Source organism: Rhineura floridana, chromosome 2 (assembly GCF_030035675.1).
Source record: "Rhineura floridana isolate rRhiFlo1 chromosome 2, rRhiFlo1.hap2, whole genome shotgun sequence".
Classification (NCBI taxonomy): domain Eukaryota; kingdom Metazoa; phylum Chordata; class Lepidosauria; order Squamata; family Rhineuridae; genus Rhineura; species Rhineura floridana.
Genome location: NC_084481.1, coordinates 95,058,539 through 95,080,234, shown reverse-complemented (window position 1 = coordinate 95,080,234; position 21,696 = coordinate 95,058,539). Strand labels below are relative to the sequence as shown.

Below are 21,696 nucleotides of genomic sequence, written 5' to 3'. Positions count from 1 at the left end.
TGACTGGCTGTATCCTGGCTATGGCAGCACTTTTGTGGCAGTGTCCATGGCATTTCCTCAAAATTCCAGATGTGCCCATGGGTGCACAAAGGTGGAGACCCCATACATAGCTATTAACTTAATTATTGCTTTTACTGTAAAGGCATATATAGAATTCAACTACTCATTCACCTTGTGAATAAGTCACTCCCTCTCTAAATGTGTGCCTTTAAGAGAGATGGTTGATTATTAGTTTTAAAATCTTAACATGAGAGTGACTAGGTGTGAAAGGTTTATATTTGAATGTGTGGCAGTTTGACAATTAGGGATTGTTAGGAGAGTTGGCATTGGATTGCTTGGGTTTGTTCAGTGGTAGAGAGTGTAGGGTCAACGTTGGTTTATTATTTTGGATTTAGATGGTGAAAGGGTGGAGTTAGAGTAGGGTATATTTTAGGTGGGTAGGTCAAGCAGGATCTTAAATTATAAAGCACACAGTAACAAGAAAAGGAACAAAAAACCTGTTTTAAAATCATATGCTTATGAACACAAAGTAATTTGCTCATTTTAAAAGATACATCTCTTATTAAATGTTGTTTTATTTCACACATGGGCTTCATTATGTGGCTATGCCAAAGGTTGATTCAGATCCATGGTATCTATGGTGGCAACATATACCTGAAGGGGCGTTATAGTAACAGGTTACAGGGGCTCAACTCATACCTGTAAACTTTAAAAAGACACAATGTCACAGGGAGTTGAGGCTTGCCTATTTACCTGAATCATTATAGCAACAGAGCTAAGGGAATATAGAGAGGAATCCCTAACAGCATTGCTATATTGGATGGTATATAAGTAGTAGCGAAACTATGTCCCCATCTGCTAACAAGTAAAGTGGATTGGTGAGGGGTGGGGGTGTGACAGGTTCCACTCTACATTCTAGCTGTTGTGTATAAATCTATTCTGAAAATGTTGTGTCTCTGTTTTATCTGATCTCAGAAACATTGGTAGGATGGATGGACAAACTGAATAATTATGCCTCTGTTTAAATAAATACACTATAAAAACTTAAACAGAATACAGGGGCAAAATAATTCCCAGTTTACAAGAAAATGCAGCCTAGATCTGTCCTTGAGGTTTGAGGATAGGGCGCCAATTTCATGGTTTGCCTAGGGCAGCTTGTCTAGGGCCGCCCCTGGGTTCAGGACAAGGAAAGAAGAAATATATTGGCGGAGACAGCAAGTAAAAAACATAGGGGGAAGGGAACTCAGTAAGACATAGTGAATGCGCCTCTGAAAGTCCCCCCCTTTTTTAGAAACAAAACAAAAACTGAGACTTTGATGGACATTGATTGTACATTTTCAAATCATAAATTGCAGATCATAAAGATTAAAAACTTGCCTTTAAAAAAAAGTTAAGCTTTCCAGGGAGGGAAATTCTATTGTAGGGTCTAGAATAGATTTCATCCTGCATGGTATATGTTACCTATGCACAGCCCTGCATATGTTACTGTTTTATTTATAATTAGAGTGCATTAGATGGCCTTTGTAGGATTGGACTATAAGAGTTCTTTCTCAGAAGTAATTCCCATTCAGTTTAGTGGGACTTAAGTTCACATTAGCAATAGAGTTGTATTCAGTTGTAGTCTTACTCAGAGTTAACCATGTGAAGTTTATGAATCTACTCTTAGTAGGATTCCTATTGGATACAACCAACACTTAGGACTGCACCTTTAAAATGTGAAGTACTTGTTATATTACTCATTCTCGCAACCACCCTATGAAGGCAATCATTTTTATTCCCATTTTACAGATGGGAAAATAAGGCTGAAAGAGAGGCACTTCCCCAGGGCTATTTCAGTAAGTGTCTAGCTGAGTGACAGGGCTGCTATGCTTTTCCTGGCAAAAGTTATGTTATGGGTCTGTGGGTTGAGATAGATGACTTCTATGAGTCCCCTTCCAGCCTCAGGTTTGGAATCCTGCACCTGGAGGTGGGCTCTGCAGTGGAGAAACATGCTCCACTGCTCAGATGAGTCTCCTTTGTTAGTCTGATAGAGTGGCCAGGTGGGCTAATGGGCCTATCAAGTTCCCATTAACTGGCGAATGAGCCAGGGAGAACCTATTGTTATTGAAACTCTTCAGGTGAGCCTTCCCCTTCCTGGGGCAAAGAGAGGTTTGTGTTTTGAGTTGAGTCTGAGAAAAGGCTGGGAACTGGAGACACGCAGAGAGGCTGGCTCTCTGCGCCATGGCTTTAGGGTGCCTCCTGTAAGCCTGCTAGAAAATGCAAGATGTATTGGACTGCTGATGCTTTGAATCCCTCCATCTTAAGCTCAGGTTGGAATGCGTGTAAATAAATAAACTATATTTCATAAAGACACCACAGTCTCCGCTGACCTTCTTTCCAAGGAAACCAAATCTTGGGTAAGTGCAGGGACTCCTGGAGATCTCTCGCTGCTCAGAGATTGGGGTGGCGCACAACAGTTATGTGTTTTTTGTATGTCAGGCAGAAGCTAAGTATGAACAACTTTTCCAGTAACAGATATACAATGATGGGAGGAAGTTGCATATGTTGTTGATGATGATGATGATGTTTGCCCCTTACATCACTGTTACAGAACCTCTTTTGGGAGAGGGGACTACATTAACTGTCTGAATCCAACACTTGGCTCTCTTCCTCTTCCCCACTTCCATGAGGGCTACAGGGCTAAGTACCTTTTATTAGAGTCCTATTTAATGTAAGTGGACATCACCAATGGTCAGTATAGGAATCAAATTGCTTTTATAATTGGTAGCAGAAGATGGAGAAGCTCCATACTTTCTGCAAAAACAAGGCCAGGAGCAGACTGTGGTACAGATCATGAACTGGTAATATAAAAAATCAGAGTAAGGCTAAAGAAGAAGAACAAACCAATCATAATGCCAAAATACAATTTAAATGACATCCCAGAAGAATATAAAATTCAAATAAGGAACAGATTTGAGGCTTCAAACTTAGTTGACAGAGAGCCAGAAGAACTATGGAGTGAAGTCAGAGACATTATCAGGGAAGAATGCAAAAAGACAATACCTCTAGTTAAAAAGAGAGCAAGACCTCAACGGATGACTGAAGAAACTCTTAAAATGGTTAAAGAGAGAAGGAAAGCAAAAGGAGATAGAAACACAGTTAGAACCCTAAATGCAACAATACAGTGACCAGTATGTAGGGAAAAGAAAACTATTACAATACTTATTGTATAGAAATAGAAGAGGACAACAAAAAGGGTAGAACAAGAGCCCTATTCCAAAAGATTAGAGAAATTAAAGGGAAATTTAAACCTAGAGTAGGGATGTTGAATAATCAACAGGAGAACACACTGACTGACCAAGATGAAATAAAGGAAGATGGAAGCAATACATTGAAGAACTCTATGAAAGAGAGGCAAGTATGACAGATTCATTCATGGAGGAACCATATGATGAAAAACCAGAAATTTTAGAATATGAGGTGAAAGCTACACTTAAAATACTTGGAAGAAACAAATCACCAGGAATAGATGGCATACCAATAGAGTTGCTACAAGTTACTGAGATGGAATCTGTCCAAATTTTAACAAAAATTTGTCAAGAAATATGGAAAACTAAACAACGGTCTACAGATTGGAAGTGTTCAATATATATATACCAATTCCAAAGAAAGGGGACCCCAGAGAATGCAGTAATGATCAAACGCCTTAATATCCCATGCAAGTAAAGTAATGCTCAAGATTCTACTGTCAAGAATAGCTAACTCTGGTTAAGCTGAAATGGGTCAACCAGAGAGAATTCTGGGAACCTGTGGATCCCTGGGACACCCTACTGGGGGAGATCCACGGCTCAGTGTCAGACAGACAATTTGCAACCTTGCAAGAAGATGCAACTGAACCTTAACTGTTATCCCTTATCGGCTTCCTGAGATCAAAAGTCAGGAAGAGGGGGTGTTGTAGATCAGGACCCCTGGGTGATGCTGTCTAGCCCCCTTATCTTCAAAGGCTTCAAAGGAGTGGATCACGGCAGGGGCGGAATATGGCTATTTGCCACCCTCCTCCCTGTGGACCTAGTAACTCCATAAAAATGAAGGATATTCCTTCAGTTGTTGTTCCCTATTTCCATCTACTAGACTCACTAGAAGCTTTACAGAAAAGAAAAGCTGTTTGGGAACTAGGCTATTCTGCTGTGAGTATATGATCTTAGCTTAGCAAGCTCTTTGTTATATGTTTTGGCTGTATTGAACCTCTCAGCTTTGTTATGCCAACGTATCTCGTGTAGCCCGCCTGAGGGTGATTAGCTTTGAGGAAACTATACCTTTCTTTTCTTTTAAATAAACTACTCTTTTATAAATGGTGTTACTGGCTTGAAACTAATGATTCTAAATATAGTCCTTGATCGCTGAACGCTACTGATTACTGATAATTAGTGTGGGTTAATACCCTTAGAACTCACTTAGCTCTCTGAGATCCCCTTGCTCAGAGAAGGAAGCTGGAAAAGGGTGGTGGCAGTCCTACCATGTAGCTAATCCTAAGGAGGGAGAGTTTGCCTGGAAAGCAGAGACCCAAGGGAGTTGGGACTGTTCTCGGAAGCAAAGAATCTTCCTTGGGGCGCTGAGGACAAGGGACTCCAGGGGGACAATTCTTTGACATCTACAATAAAGGCTGTTACCATATATGGAATGAGAAATGCCAGATGTCCAAGCTGGATTTAGAAAGGGAAGAGGTACCAGAGATCATGTCACAAACATACGTTGGATAATGGAACGGATCAAGGAATTTCCAAAGGAAATCACCCTGTGCTTTATAGATTACAGCAAAGCCTTTGTGTAGATCATGAAAAACTATGGAATGCTTTAAAAGAAATGGGAGTGCCACACATCTGATTGTCCTGATGCACAACCTACACTCTGGACAAGAGGCTGCTGTAAGGACAGAATATGGAGAAACGGATTGGTTCCCAATCAGAAAGGATGTGAGACGGGTGTATTTTATCACCCTATTTGTTTAATCTATATCCAGAACATATCATACGGAAAGTGGGATTGGACCAAGATGAATGGGGTTTGACAAGTGGAGGGAGAAATATCTATAATTTAAGATATGCAGACAATACCATACTCTTAGCAGAAACCAGTAATGATTTGAAACGAATGCTGATGAAAGTTAAAGAGGGAAGCACAAAAACAGGGCTACAGATGAACTTCAAGAAGACTAAAGTAATGACAACAGAAGATTTATGTAACTTTACAGTTGACAATGAGGATATTCAACTTTTTAAGGATTATCAATACCTTGGCACAGTTATTAACCAAAATGGAGACAATAGTCAAGAAATCAAAAGAAGGCTAGGACTGGCGAGGGCAGCTATGAGAGAACTAGAAAAGGTCCTCAAATGCAAAGATGTATCACTGAACACTAAAGTCAGGATCATTCAGACCATGGTATTCCCGATCTCTATGTATGGATGTAAAAGTTGGACAGTGAAAAAAGCGGATAAGAGAAAAATCAACTCCTTTGAAATGTGGTGTTGGAGGAGAGCTTTGCGCATACCATGGACTGCGGAAAAAATAAATAATTGGGTGTTAGAACAAATTAAACCAGAACTATCATGAGAAGCTAAAATGATGAAACTGAGGTTATCATCCTTTGGACACATAATAAGGAGACATGATTCACTAGAAAAGACCATAATGCTGGGAAAAACAGAAGGGAGTAGGAAAAGAGGAAGACCAAATAAGAGATGGATTGATTCCATAAAGGAAGCCACAGACCGGAACTTACAAGATCTGAACAGGGTGGTTCATGACAGATGCTCTTGGAGGTCACTGATTCATAGGGTCGCCCTGAGTCATAATCGACTTGAAGGCACATAACAACAACAACAAACTGAACCATCTGACTGTAAAGTAAATATGCATAGAATTCAGGTGCATGTGTGACTTATTCATATATCTTCTTCAGACTTTGCAGTTTTAACTAAGTACTGAAGACATATTTGAATTGAACCGAAAAAAATGGTCAAGTAATCCTGAGAGATCTTTCCTAACCTGACCACTCAGTGCCTATACCTTACCTAGATAAGTCATCGTCCTGGTTGCCTTGACTTTGGCAAGGAATTTGTTGAATATTATGTTGTTGTCTTGTATTCCATTGTCTTGCAGAGCTATTCTGCTGCTTGTCATCACTTTGGCTAGGTATGTCGGGAAGCTTGTGTTGTTGTCTTGTACTTTGCTCTCTTGCTGAGGTACCGTTCTGCTTGTCTTCATTTTGGAGGGGAACTTCCTGGAGTTTGTGTTGCATTGTTTGCTCCCCTGCATCGGTAATGTTCTGCATATTTTCACATTCTTTGGAAACTTCCTGAACTTTGCGTTGTTGTCTTAGGTCCCACTGTCCTGAGAATACACTTTGCATTATTTCTCCAGCTAGAAAGAGATAAGAAAGTACAGTAAATCAAGTATGCTCTCTGGCTTCTGGACATTCCTTTGGTTTCGGATTACCTGATCCTCTGGAAAAGGGGAAGGTGTTCTATTCTTGCAAGGGGCTGGCTTAAGTAGATCTTGGTTTGTATTGGTGCTACATGTATGGATACAAAATAATCCCAAATTCTCAGGAGACAGTTGCAGCTTCCCCTGCTTGGTGTCTTTTTATTTACTGTGTTTCTGAGTCACCCCATAATCAGGGTTATGCATATTTTAAACAAATAAAAACTGTCATAAAAATAAACTGAAACAATTTAGTAATAGTTAATAATTAATAGTTAATAATTACAAATATAATTACAGCACAACACTAAAATCCTGAAAACTAGTTCATGAAAACTATAGTGCAGCATGTTAAGACACCTCATAGGGCAAAATACAGTAATCAGGTTAATAGCAGAGACTCAAAACATGAATATCAAGATGGACAAATGATGTTAAAACAACATTAAAAACAAGGAGAAATTAAAGGGTTTCACCAAACAGACATTAATATGGACACTAGATGAGCTTCTCCAGGGAGAGAAGGCAGATTTCACAATTGGGGGGTGGGCATCTTCTCTCTATCATTACCCAAAAGCCAACAGTGTATGTTTGGGTGGCAAAAAAACAGGGCTGGCAAGTGGACCTAGCATTACCATGCTGGCTAACAACCTTGCTTACTGGAATATCCTGCACTGCACTTTTCTGCCCCTCATCTCTTCACATGTACTGTCAGTCACATTCTCGTCTAACCCTGATGTTCTTCCACCAAGCAACTAGGTGTGGCTCCTGCCTGTGAGAGAATTTGACATGGCGTGTGTGCGCTCTGCCTCCTTTTCCACAGGCCAATTAACATCCAGTTCCAAATGTATGACATATTCTCAACCTCACAAAAACTGTAGTCAGTGCAGACATTTATTCTGGATTGACCAACCAAAGTATTTAAAAATCGGATCAAGGATGGTAAATGAATGTGCTGCCTTCAAGTCAATTCCGACTTATGGCGACCCTATGAATAGGGTTTTCATGAGGCTAAGAGGCAGTGACTGGCCCAAGGTCTCCCAGTGAGCTTCATGGCTATGTGGGGATTTGAACCCAGGTCACCCAGGTCGTGGTCCAACAACTTAACCACTACACCACACTGGCTCTCAGCTCAAGGATGGTACTCGTGGTAAAAATGTGTCAAGCAGATGTCAAAATGGCTGCATTTGAGGGGCAATGTAGCAGATATTCAGGAGTGCACAAAGTTTTCCAGGGGAAGCCAGATCCCCCCCCCCCCGTCTATAGGAGGCCAGCTATGTGGACTGCTGAGTTTAAACATGTTCCTCTCAGCAGTACAGAGGAGCTACATTTGGAATGGGCACAAGCGCCATCTAGGGCCACATTCACACCATACATTTATTCCACTATTATGCCACTTAAAACACCTTCCCCCAAAGAATCCTGGGAAGTGTAGTTTGTGAAAGGTGCTGAAAGTTGTTAGGAGACTCCTGTTCTCCTCACAGAGCTACAGTTGTCAGAGTGGCTTAACAGTCAGCCCCTCTTCCCAGAGAACTCTGAGAATTGTAGCTCAATGAGGGGAATAGGGATCTCCTAACATCTCTCAGCAGCCTTCACACATTACACTTCCCAGGATTCTTTGACGGAAGCCATGACTGTTTACAGGGCTGGCAGCAGGCATTACTGGATCCCTGGGACTAGTCCCAGGCCTGCATCATCATGCTGCCCAACACCCCAACACTTGAAATTCTTCCAAGCGACACAGAAAGTGGATTAGATTGTGAAAGACCAACCCAAATTGTGTTTGCATTTTTACAAATTTATAGGGCAGTACAATATCTCAGAGAGGCTGTCAGGTCTCCTGCTCCACTGGTGCATTCACTATGGCTGCCCAATTTCCCTGCTTTTTAAAGTTTGATGGAAATATCTGTTGGCTATAGGTACGTTCTTAAACCGCAAGCGTTTTTTGCCTATTAGTGAATTTCTCTGCTTTTTGATCCGGGAGGTAAGAAATGGGATCCTGTGCAAGTTTGCTGAGAATGGATTGATCATTTGCATGCTTGTTGAGTTCAGTGGCATTTACTCCCCTGCAATCATGCTTAGGATAGGTGAAACTGACCACGTGGGGATGGGGAGAGACTGCTGTTGTAGAAGAGATCATGATTGTTGTGGCAAGTATTTGACTATTTTCCAAATATTATGTGCTATTTCCTTTTTTACATGTGTCTCTTTATTACTGAATTGTTAGGGGGTGTTTTATGGCAGATTATTCTTTTGTATTTATATATGAAATCAAGGCAAATTACCAAATTTAAACTTTAAAAAAATGAGATAGAAATTCAGCAAAGAAATAAAGAAGATACCAAAGGAGGCCTGAATTCTACGAGGAAATTCAGAGATAATGAGTGAGTCAATGGAGAGGAGAGACATGTCATCTCCCACAAAGCTAGAAGAGAGGAATGGGTAAGAAGTGGAATCCAGATTAATAAACAACTTTTAAACTGAGCTGCACATAGCATCTGAGATAAACAGGTATCATGCCCCCCTCAGAAGACTCAACAGATGAAGGGGAATGAGAGACTTCAGACCCAGGGAAAGGGATGAGCCAAGAGGCAGATCAAGACCCTTCACTTTCAGACAAGGAGTAGGTCCCTGTTGGAGCCATCCTGTCAGATTCAGAGAGTGACCAGAAAGCTATGCTGATCCCAGCAAACAGGAGATGCCAACAGGTGTTGGAACAACAGAGGCAGTTGACCCATTTAAGAACCACAAGCTCTCGAAAGAGGGAAGGCTGATTGCAAACACATGGCCTCAGACCCTGAGCTTAAAAGGCTGTGAGTGGCTTGGAGCTCTTGCTGGAAACAACATTGACCTTCCGTGTCACCTTGTAGCCAGCCTGGTTTGTGATTCCATGTCTTTGACCCTGCCCTGCCTAATTGGATCTGCGGTACTTGACTTTGGACTCCTAAGGACTTGTCTGTTCTACACTCTCTTGGCTCTTCCCACCCGGTATTTATGCCTGTTGTAGTTGCCGGCCTCTTTTCCTCAACACAAGCAGATTTACAGCCTGGCTGCTGGCCGTTATCTGCTAATTACTATAGCCATAAACTATTTCACTTGGTGGGCAGAGACTGACAACAGGATTTGCGTGTGTATTTACTGGGGTTTTTAATGGCAACACAATTCTAACCATGTCTACTCAGACATAAATTCAATTGAATTCATTGGGACTTATTCCCAGATAAGTGAGGTTTAGACTACCGCCTAAGGCAACATCCACACCATACATTTAAAGCACTTTTATACCACTTTAACAGTCATGGTTCCTCTAAAGGGAATCAACCTCCAGGCTGGATTACTGTAATGCGCTCTGTGTGGGGCTGCCCCTGAGGTTGGTCTGGAAGCTGCAGCTGGTGCAAAATGCAGTGGCAAGACTGCTCACCGGGGCAAGGTATCGCCAACATGTCATCCCACTGCTGAAAGAATTGCACTGACTGCCCATTTGCTACCAGGCCAAGTTCAAGCAAGGTTCTACTTTTGGTGTGCAAAGCCCTATACAGCTTAGAACCAGGATACCTGAAAGACCGTCTTATCCCATATATATCCAGTCAATCACTGTGCTCTGCAGGTGAGCGCCTCCTGCAGATACCATCTTATCAGGAGGTCCATTCTGCACAACATAGGAGACGGACCTTTAGTGTGGTGGCACCTACCCTGTGGAATTCCCTCTCCTTAAATTTTAGACAGGCGCCATCTCTGTTATCTTTTCGGATCCTATTGAAGACTTTTCTCTTTCAACAAGCCTTTTAAGTTGAGACCTATCCCAGTCTGCGTCTGTTGGTATTGCTTTTAATACGTTTTTAAATCTTTTTTTAAAAAACAATATATTTTTAACATTTTCTTTTAAGATGTATTCAAAGCTTTAAAAAATTTTTTTTTAAATTATTTTGTTTTAATGTATTTTAAGGTTTGTTTTTTATGATGTTTTAAAGTGTTTTTAGTGCTTTTGTTTGCCACCCTGGGCTCCTGCTGGGAGGAAGGGCCGGGATATAAATCAAATAATAAATAAATAAATAAAATAAAGAACCCTGAGAACTGTCATTTGTCAAAAGTGCGGAGAGTTGCTAGGAGACCCTTCACAGAGCTACAGTTCCCAGGGTTCTTTGGGGGAAGCCATAACGGTGAAAAGTGGCATATAAGAGTGCTTTAGATGTATGGTGTGGATGTGATCTTAGTCACGCTTAGATCAGAGCCATTAACTTAAGTCCAGTTGATTTCGATGGTTTTACACCAATGGGGAAAGTCTGGATTCAACCCTTTGTCATTTCAAGTGTTTTCTAAAAAGACAAGCTTGAGTTTCCTTCAAAAACTAGCTTTTTTTCCATTATGACTTCACAAAGAGTTTGGAAGCTGACATGTAGTGTATTTCCATAACAGCTCAAAAATCAAAGAACAAGTAAAATATGAGCCAATTTCTGTCGTCGTCATCTCCTCCATCCCCTAATGCTGACTTGTGAGCTGATCTGCTCTCTGTGATCTATGTTTTGATTTGGCATTCCCAGCCGGTCTCTGTTTTCCTGCCCTGCAGTTTTATTTCTACAAGAAAGAAGTGTGCCGGCTATACTGGTTGCTAGTTAAATATAGGGAACACACAGAATGGTCATTTGAAGGAAGTCTTGAAATGTGTGAGCCCTATGGTAAAGTCCCTTGTATGAGTCAGCATGCCTGGCTAATCAGAGTTTACTGGAATTTGTTCTAGGCTAATTACAGTAGGCTCACAATTTGGCACTCTGCCCTTCCATCTCCTTACAGTTGGAGCATGGAGATGTGGGACTTGGATCCTGACTCCATGGTCCCTTAGTGGAGGCTTGATCTCTAAATTCTGAGACTCTTGACTTCTACAAGGAACTATTTACTTGTACACATAACAGCAATGTGCAAAGGACCCTTATCTGAAAACCAGCATCCTGCCTGAAGGGAATGGAAAAGGGTGAGGCCTTAGTAAGCCTTCAGGCATCTGCTTGTTAATTAGACTGGCAGCAAACAGTCCTAGCTCTGTGTTTAAAACAAGATCACTGTCCACATTATGTGTCACACGGACACTAGCCTGCTCAGATTTTCAGATTCTTATAACCATATCTGCCATAGAACTGGCCAAACTAGTCTTCCTGAGGCAACAAAGCATGTATGAAGGAAGTGCCTAGCTGGGTCCCTCCCCAATTCTTGGACTTCTAAGGCCCACAAATTGGTGTTGACTCCTTCCATTCCATCTCTCTCACATGCAGTCATAATCATGTCACTCCTTCCTTTTCAAGATCTACTGTTTCTTCTCTGAATCTACTGATAAGGACCTTGTCCATCCTTCTGGTAATCTCTCCCCTAGATCAATGGTTCTCAGTGTAGTTGAACACTGCTTCTGATAACCTGAAAACACCACCTTCCTACTATATCTTCCTCTGTAGTCAGTTGTGAATGCCATGTTTTTCTTCTGTCACCATGACCCTGTCATCTCTGGTTGTTGAACCACAGTTCCCAGCCTCCCTGATCATTGGGTGTGCTAGATAGGGGAACAATAGACAGTGTAACCCAATAACATCTGGAGGATCACAGGTTCCCCATCCCTGCCTTAAACTGTTCCCCTTAACAATATCAAGGCTCTAGTCCTTACTTTTAAAGTTCTCTATGAAGTAATGCATACATTTATCATTATTGTATTGAAAATGCCTCTGGGTTGCCCTTCATCTGCAAAGATTCTAGGGTGGTGTACAAAAGTAAAGGAACATAAGCATCCAATATGCACGTTCATCACTCAGTTATTTAACTAAACACATTAACTGTCTTCACTGAAATTGAGAGTTCTGTCTCTGATTATCAATCTAGGGTGGCTGATTCACACATGGAAGTGAGTAATCACCTGCTGTTACAAAACAAACGGAAGAAAACAATGCATAATTAACTTATGGAATTCATTGTCACAAGATACTATGATGGCTCCTACTTTGGATGGCTTAAAAAAGGACTAAGCAAATTTGTGGAGGTCTGGTCTATTAATGGTTGTTAGTTATGTTAGCTAAATGGAGCTATGATGTTCAAAGGCAGTATATCTCTGCTGTATACCAGAGGCTGGAGACACTGATGCTAAACAGGCAGCGATATCACCGCTATGCTCCTTTCGTGCTAGCTTCTTTGCGTGTTTGATTAGTATTGGAAGCAGAGTATCAGACCAGATAGACTTTGATCTGATCCAGCAAGGCAATACTCAGCAGGCCATGAAAACGCCTGGATGACCTTTTCCTCCAATCTCATTTGCTACTGCCCCCTTTGTTTCCTTCTCATGCAGTGCTTTTGGCATACTATTCTTTATGGAATCTAGTTGGTACTTTTGTACTTACAGAAGGACCCAGCAGAAGTTTCTGCTAATGAAAGATGAAGGGAGATGATTTTTTGCTGGTTCACGGTTCCCTTTTCAGCCCACCACCACCACCTTCTACCCTATTCTGGAGGGTCACCCAACCCTCTGAGACTGCTTTTCAGAGGGCACTGTGGACTGTAGAAAGAGGGGGAAATAAGCCAAAATTGCCTCTCCTCTTCTTCCCTTAGCAGAAGCACCCATTGGATCAAGCATCTTGCTGTATAGATGTAGGAAGCTGCCTTATACTGAATCGGGCTAGTGGTCCATCTAACTCAGTATTGTCAGTACAGACTGGCAGTATCTCTTCAGGTTTCAGACAGGGTTCACTCCCAGCCTTACCTGGAGATGCTGGGAATTGAACCCAGGACTTCTTCTGCATGCAAAGTAAATGCTTTGCTACTAAGCTATAGTCTTTCTGTGGGTGCAAAGGCACCAAATGGATTTTACACCAAAAACCTGGCAGTTTTCCAGTGTTTTTAGAGGTCTTCCTTGGGTCTGCTCCCCGAGATCCTTTTAACTGAAGATGCCAAGGTTAAACTTGGAACCTCCTGCATGCCAAGATGTTCATCCAGTGAGCTTCATCGCCCCAAACTGTGTTCCTTAATATATCATATAATGATACACAAAGTTGATGCTAAACATTAAAAAGCAGTACTAATGTTTAGCTGATTCTCTGCTTCATGCAGAAACCAATGTCCTCTAATGTTGTTGCCTCTTAGCAGGGAACAGCAATTGCTCCAAAGTGTGTGAGCAAAATAAGAGGAAGAAAGATCTGATGGAGAGCAACATCCAAGCTGAAAAAAACAAGCCTTCTCCTAACAACTTGGCTTTATCATCATTACCCAACCATCTAAAAGGAAGAGAGATGCTAAGCAGAGCTTTTTTAAAAAAAGAAAGGAAAAGTCACTCTGTGTGTGTGTGTGAGAGAGAGAGAGACAGAGAGAGAGAGAGATTCTAGGATATTGCTGGTTTTTGAATGGTAAGAAAAGCTTGTTTCCATCTGTGAAGAGAGATCTTGGGAGAGTTGCAGTGTCATACATCCCAAGTGCCTCTTTGAGGTCTCATTACAGTGATAAATCTAGATAGAAGATTTCTCTCCTCTCAAAACTCAAATTCAATCATTTTGTGCTGTGATTATACTTTTAGGCACAAATGTTTCATGTAGCTTTACCCAATAGGTTCCCTGTTCAGAGTGTCATACTGGGATTATTCTGACATCACTGCCCTTATTATAACATTGGCAACATCACATGACTTGCTAGGAAAGTGGTCTCCATGTTACAGAACCATTTCCTTCATATTAAAAACATTAGTGAATATTTTGTGGAGAGTAGGAGTGGGATCTGTGGGATTTCAGAGGAGAGACTGGACTATGTAATTTACTTTTCACATTGTTACCAGTCACTTTTACATTGTCTAACATAATACTGTACAACTTTGGTATGACTTGAATTTTTGGACTACTCAAATGTTCTTTCTGAACTTCCCATTTTTTCCTGTAACTGTCCATTTTGGGTCTGGTTGCCTATTAAAAAAAGCCCTGATTTAAGAAGCAGCAGCAGCAGCAGCAGAACAAGCATGCAGAAAGAAAGGTAGATGGAGCTATGCTGATGCATGTCTCATAATCTTCCACCATGAGGCAGGACCCTGCAGGTTTTTATGTTGCTTGTTTTACATCCAGTTTTATAGCTGTAAATAATGTAGGTGATCAAAGGGCTGTCATAATTAGGCACACAGGATTGCCGTTCATCATTCTCCAAAATGTCCCTCTGGCTCACAGCATTTATGATGTACAACAACCTGTTTTCAGCTGAGCTTTAGCAAATGCGAGAGGAAGTGGATTTTGTTTTTATTTATGTATGTGAAAAACCTTTGGGAGGACTTTGACCTTAAAGGTGCCATAGAAAAACTTGAAGTAAATAAATAAAACAAAAATAAATAAAGCTGCTCTGAAATCAAGGGCATTCAGGATCACACACAAACCCAAGTCAAAACAGCCGCACACACAATTATTACAAAGTCCTCAGGTAACATTGGGAACATGGCCAGTGGTGCAGACAGCATTAAATAAACAGAAATTTCATTTTTCTGGAGCATCTGTGCCTCATTGTGAAAGAGGCAACAGTTTTATGGCTTGTCAGAAGTGTGTCAACAGGTTCTTTCCACTACTTTGCTAGCTTAATGTATAGTTATTTCCCAAAAGAAAGAAAATAGTATTATTTTTTCACTCCAAGCTGTCTAGTAATCTAGGTGATTGTGTGTGTTGCGTACAAACTGTGGGCCCATGTCAAAGCAAGGTTGCACCTTGGTTAGCACAGCAGTGGGAACTCACAAGTTGGCTTTGTATTTACTGGGGTAGTTTTTATTACCCTAGGAAAAATTAATGTACCCCAGTGTAAGGCATTAGCACTTTCTGCTTTAATTCTGTTCATATACTACATTTTTAGTACAGTACATATTAAACTTCTGATTGTATAAAATGACAGATTCATAGATTAAACAAAGTTTTAAAACATTAAACAAACATCTTTTCCCTTACTAAAAATGAAAATATTTTTTGTGGTTCATTGGACTTGCTGAACTCTGTTGCTGGTGTTTATTTGTTGAAAGATATTTATACACTGCCTCTTAACTGCAGAGATTTACAAGGCAGTTTACAAACAATATAAAAATTGTGTTTTTATGTTGTCAAACTAGACAGCATAAGAAACAGGAAGCTGTATGGGAATCAGTTTGTTTAGCTTAAACAGAAATGGAATCTTAATGTGTAAATTGGCATTTGTTTAAGCTAATATGGATTGCTAAACAAACTTCCACAAACTTTTTTCTGTTTGAAGTTTATTTTATTTATTTATTATTTGATTTATATCCCACCCTTCCTCCCAGCATGAGCGCAGGGCGGCAAACAAAAACACTAAAAACACTTTAAAACATCATAAAAACAGACTTTGAAATATATTAAAACAAAACATATTTTAAAACATTTTTTAAAAAAGCTTTGAAGACATCCTTTAAAAAGGGTTAAAAACATATTGTTTTTTTTTAAAAAAGGTTTAAAAACATACTAAAAATCAATTCCAGCACAGACGCAGACTGGGATAAGACTCAACTTAAAAGTCTTGTTGAAAGAAGAAGGTCTTAAATAGGCGCCAAAAAGATAACAGAGATGGTTTATTTAAGGGGAGGGAATTCCACAGGGTAGGTGTGCCACACTAAAGGTCTGTTTCCTATGTTGTGCAGAATGGACCTCCCGATAAGCTGGTATCTGCAGGAGGCCCTCACCTGCAGAACGCAGTGATCAACTGGGTATATAAGGGATAAGACGGTCTTTCAGGTACAGTAGGGCCCCGCTTTACACCGCTTCGCTTTACAGCGCTTCGCTAATACAGCGGTCTCAATTAGATGCAATTAGACTAAAGCCCACTCATAGGGCACTTGTTCCGCTTTTATGGCGGTTTTCACGCATCGTGCGCCATTCTATTCAATGGGTTCCGCTTTACAGCAGTTTTCGCTTTACAGCGGGGGTCTGGAACGTAACCTGCTGTATGAGTGGGGCTCTACTGTATTCTGGTCCCAAGCTGTATAGGGCTTTGTACACCAAAAGTAGAACCTTGAACTTGGCCAGAAGGTAATGGGAAGCCAGTGCAATTCTTTCAGCAGCGGAGTGATATGTTGGCAATACCCTGCCCCAGTGAGCAGTCTCGCCACCTCATTTTGCACCAGCTGCAGCTTCCGGACCAACCTCAAGGGCAGCCCCACATAGAGCACATTACAGTAAATCCAGCCTGGAGGTTACCAGTGCATGGGCAACAGTGGTCAGGCTATCCCAGTTCAGAAACAGCCACAGCTGCCTTACCAGCCAAAGCTGGTAAAAGGCACTTCTAGCCACTGAGGTCACCTGGGTCTCTAGCAACAAAGGTGGATCCAAGAGCACCCCCAGACTATGGACCTGCTCTTTCAGAGGGAGTACAGCCCCATCCAAAGCAGGCAACTGACCAGTTTATCTGAGTTCGAGAACCACCAACCCACAGCACGTCTGTGTTGCTAGGATTCAGACTCAGTTTATTGTCCCTTATCCAGCCCACCACTGGCAGTGGTCCAGGGCTTGTACGGCCTCTGCCGATTCAGATGTTATAGAGAAATAGAGCTGGGTATCATCAGTGTACTGCTGACACCTCGCCCCAAATCTCCTGATGACCGCTCCCAAGGGCTTCACATAGATGTTAACAGCATGGAGGACAAGATGGTACCCCATGGCACCCCACAGCACAACTGCCAGGGGGCCAAAAGACAATCACACAATGCTATTCTCTGAAAACAACCCTGGAGATAGGATCGGAACCGCTGTAAAACAGTTCCTCCAATACCCATCTCACCCAGAAGGATACCACAGTCAATGGTATAAAAAGCCACTGAGAGTTCAAGTAAGAGTAACAGGGTCGCACTCCCCCTGTCCTTCTCCGAAGAAAGGTCATCCATCAGGGCGACCAAGGCCAATTCAGTCCCATAATCAGGCCTGAACCCAGACTGGGATGGGTCAAGATAATCTGTTTCATCCAAGAGTACTTGCAATTGTTGCACCACAACCCTTTCAATCACCTTCCCTAAAAAGGGGATATTTGCGACCAGTCGGTAATTGTCACAGACCAATGGGTCCAGGGTGGGCTTTTTCAGGAGCGGTCAGATCACCACCTCTTTCAGGGTGGCTGACCACCTAAGCAGCACACTGGTCAGCAACTATTTTTGCTGAAGGACCATTTCAGCCCTATTTTCCCCTCCTGAAAATGGCTAGCTGCCACATCCCATTGTCACACATGATGCTTCTTCACACCCTCTTTCCCCCTGGGGAAAGATATCAAATGGCTTCACCCAGGAGACCGGATTTCGCCCACAGACCAGTTGCTTATCTCAGCAAATAAGTTCCATTGAACCTGGACAGCAGGGTTGAAAGACCAGTTGCTCCACACACACACGTTATTAGACTACACTGCTCATCTTCCCTCACCATTGGTCCTGCTTGCTGGGGTTGATGGGAGTTGGAGTCCAACAACACTTGGAGGGCCACAGGTCCTCCATCCTTGCTGTATGCTTTCTATTTTTTTAAAAAATTAAAATAAGCAGATCATAAATTACTGGAAAAGTATTATAAAACTGCAATAATGTTTCCATTGTGTAGCAAGGAAATACTATAATTTTGTTTCTTCCCCCCAATTTTCCTGGTAAATATAATGAAAAATGATAAAACCCAGTAAATACTAGTTCCCTCACCCCAGAAATTGTTGGTCTTGCTCACAGCGGAAGCCTTGTCTGATGTTGCTGACAATGGACTTTTGGTCTAGCACTAGATTTGTCTTTCTGCCTAGAAAAGGTTACATCCAGACCATACATTAGAACGCATTTATGCCACTTTGACAGTCATGACTTCCCCCAAAGAATCTTGAGAACTGTAGTTTACTCCCAACAGAGTTACATTTTTCAGCACCCTTAACAAACCGCAGCCCCAGGATTCTTTGGGGAGCAAACCATGTGCTTTAAATATATGGTGTGGAGGTGACCAGAGAATAACAGCATTCACCCTTGGTGGGTTTCAGGTCTTATTCATCTCAGGAATTTCAAATATTTCACAGACAAAATTCTCCTCAGTGCCCTGAGTTAAAGGAGTCACATTAATGTCATCTGAAGGAGAAACAAAGGCACAGCACTGTAGCAAAAGACAGCATATATGGGCTGTGGCTCAAAGTCACTGGTGCTCAGTAGATTTCTGAACTTTCCTTTGTTAGCAATAGGTTGCCCAGAAGACCTCATGTGGCCAGAATTTGGCAGAGTGCATTCATGGGGGGTGGGGGAAGGGCAGCATCTTGTGAACTTCAGTGATCCCTGATCGCTTTGATTCCTGCTTGCCTTGATCCTAATACAGACCAGACACTTTTACCTTTCAGACTTCCTATACGGCTTTGTAAAACTTTGGGCTGAAATACCTGTTATTCCCAAATCAGTAGGTAGGTTCCTCTGTGTTCTTGATATATTCCTGTGACCTTTTCCTTTGTAGAGAAACCTTTAATATACCGTGCCATCATTGCCAACAAATTATAACCACCTTTAGCGTAAGTTGCCTTGGGGAAAAAATAATTTGAAGGGTGGAATAAAAATCACTTAAACAAACAAATTGCCTTTGACTCACACATTTTGATGCCTTGTTTCTTTGTACTTCATCCCTGACAATAACAGTCACATGTTCTGGCCAACTGGTTGCTGGCCAGATGTCCTTAACATTTTCTTAAAATCCAGCCCAAAGCTCAAGCCACATATCAACATTTCCTTGCAATACTTATTTTTACAATGATCCTGTGAGGAAAATTCTTTTTCCTGTTTTACAGATGGAAACTGGAAGCTGAGCTAACACTCAGGTCCTTGCAGTGAGTCCCGTGGCTAGGACCAGGATTGAAACTGGCATCTCTCAGGTCCAGTGCAAGAACACCAATAACCTATTTCTCTAACCCATTCTGTACACAACATCTCCAGAGCCACTGACAACACCCACTGTGTGCCAATCTGAATTAATTTATCGCATATGCAGTCAGAACGTACTGCTCCCCTTGCCCTCTCAAGCCAGCCAAATTCTTTGAAGCTCTAGTTGGGCTGGAACTAGCATCTCTAGAGGGACAAGTCTGGGTATCTCCCAGCCTACATTTGTAGTACCTCTTTCCATTGCTGATGTTGTAATCCTCAGCCTGTCCTTCTACTTCTTTACGTCTGGCTGGCTCTGGGTGCTACTGGTGGGTGGAAGTCTCAGCACTTTATTTGTTTCTTTGGGAACTGCCTTTGACTCAGCACATTTTTACTACTTTTTTCCCCCTGCATTTCATCTCTAGCAATGGTGATTGGGTGCTGGCCAAGCCACTTAGGAGCTGATTGGAGCTGAAGGAGGAGAGGCGGGGCTTCTGTCAAAATCACAAGGATAAGAAGGGGATATTTAATGCAAAGGATATGACTGGCCGGGTGGAGATAACCCGGGCACGTGGAGGCTGAGCTGTTCTTACGGAACTCCGTGGACAGTGCCAAGAAAGCCAGGAGAACTCAAGTAAAGGCAGCAGGATCCTAAAATAAGAAGGATCCCCTTCCTCTCAGACACTATTATTTTATCCGCAGGGCAAGTTTTGAAGTGTGTGAACCAAAGTAAAAGAAATACAGATTGTTCCCCCTCCCCACATACACATACAAGTTTGGAAGGTGATTTTCTTTGCCCATTTCTCATTGTGGTCCAAGTGATAGTGCTACCCCTTTTGTGGGCCTCTGGCCTGGAAATTACTTTCTCCTTGGCGCACACTGTTCTTTGGGATGCCTCTTCAGCCCTTCATTAGCCACAGGAGGCAAGCATCTTGGAGCAGATACTCCTTCTGGCACATGGAGATTTTGGATTGTCATCATCATCATTATTTGGGGGGATACTGGAATGAACTGGGTCCTTGAAGCCTCACACTCCAAATCATCATAATCCTGTACAACACACAGAAACCCTGCCTGCTCACCATCCCACTGCACACCTGATAATAATTAAGCTGCCGAGATGGTGTCATCTTTCAGCACATAATGAGAGAGTTTTAGAGTCTTAGGCTTCTTGAAAAGAACTCTTAATGAGCATCCTGTGCTGGAGGCAACAGGCAGGGCTGGAAAGCCTTTGACACATTTACTGTGTACAGCCATATTTAAAACCACAAGGATCTATCATAGCTTTTCCAAGAACATGTGGCACTTGGATAGCGCATGATGGGCATGATATCTAAGTTGAGGAATGTTTGCAAATTGCAGGATCACACTTTCCAGGTAAGCTGAGGTTATCTTGAATGAAGAAAAAAAAGAACACAAACTCTGGCAAAAGAAATGCAAGAAGACAATAAGGGATGCTAAAAAAGAATTTGAGGAGCACATTGCTAAGAACATAAAAACCAACAACAAAAAATTCTATAAATACATTCAAAGCAGGAGACCATCTAGGGAGACGATTGGACCCTTGGATGATAAGGGAGTCAAAGGTGTACTAAAGAACGATCAGGAGATTGCAGAGAAGCTAAATGAATTCTTTGCATCTGTCTTCACAGTGGAAGATATAGGGCAGATCCCTGAACCTGAACTAACATTTGCAGGAAGGGATTCTGAGGAACTAAGACAAATAGTGGTAATGAGAGAGGAAGTTCTAAGATTAATGGACAATATAAAAACTGACAAATCACCGGGCCCGGATGGCATCCACCCGAGAGTTCTCAAAGAACTCAAAGGTGAAATTGCTGATCTGCTAACTAAAATATGTAACTTGTCCCTCGGGTCCTCCTCCGTGCCTGAGGACTGGAAAGTGGCAAATGTAACGCCAATATTCAAAAAGGGATCCAGAGGGGATCCCGGAAATTACAGGCCAGTTAGCTTAACTTCTGTCCCTGGAAAACTGGTAGAAAGTATTATTAAAGCTAGATTAACCAAGCACATAGAAGAACAAGCCTTGCTGAAACAGAGCCAGCATGGCTTCTGCAAGGGAAAGTCCTGTCTCAGTAACCTATTAGAATTCTTTGAGAGTGTCAACAAGCATATAGATAGAGGTGATCCAGTGGACATAGTGTACTTAGACTTTCAAAAAGCGTTTGACAAGGTACCTCACCAAAGGCTTCTGAGGAAGCTTAGCAGTCATGGAATAAGAGGAGAGGTCCTCTTGTGGATAAGGAATTGGTTAAGAAGCAGAAAGCAGAGAGTAGGAATAAACGGACAGTTCTCCCAATGGAGGGCTGTAGAAAGTGGAGTCCCTCAAGGATCGGTATTGGGACCTGTACTTTTCAACTTGTTCATTAATGACC

General features: G+C 41.9%; 1 protein-coding gene across 2 annotated transcripts in view; it reads right to left on the bottom strand.

The window, feature by feature from the left end:
• ALDH3B1 (aldehyde dehydrogenase 3 family member B1) overlaps positions 1-19,659 on the bottom strand; it is a 33,884-nt gene extending 14,225 nt beyond the window's left edge. The window contains exons 1-2 of one of the 2 annotated variants that reach the window (XM_061609509.1): positions 19,553-19,659; positions 6,054-6,402 (exon numbers count right to left, since the gene is read on the bottom strand). In XM_061609509.1, the coding sequence (XP_061465493.1) occupies positions 6,054-6,402; positions 19,553-19,562 (359 nt within the window). In that variant the 5' untranslated portion in view covers positions 19,563-19,659. The remainder of the gene's footprint in view (positions 1-6,053; positions 6,403-19,552) is intronic. The other variant, XM_061609511.1, reaches the window with a different exon arrangement.
• Between the last annotated feature and the right edge of the window lie 2,037 nt (positions 19,660-21,696).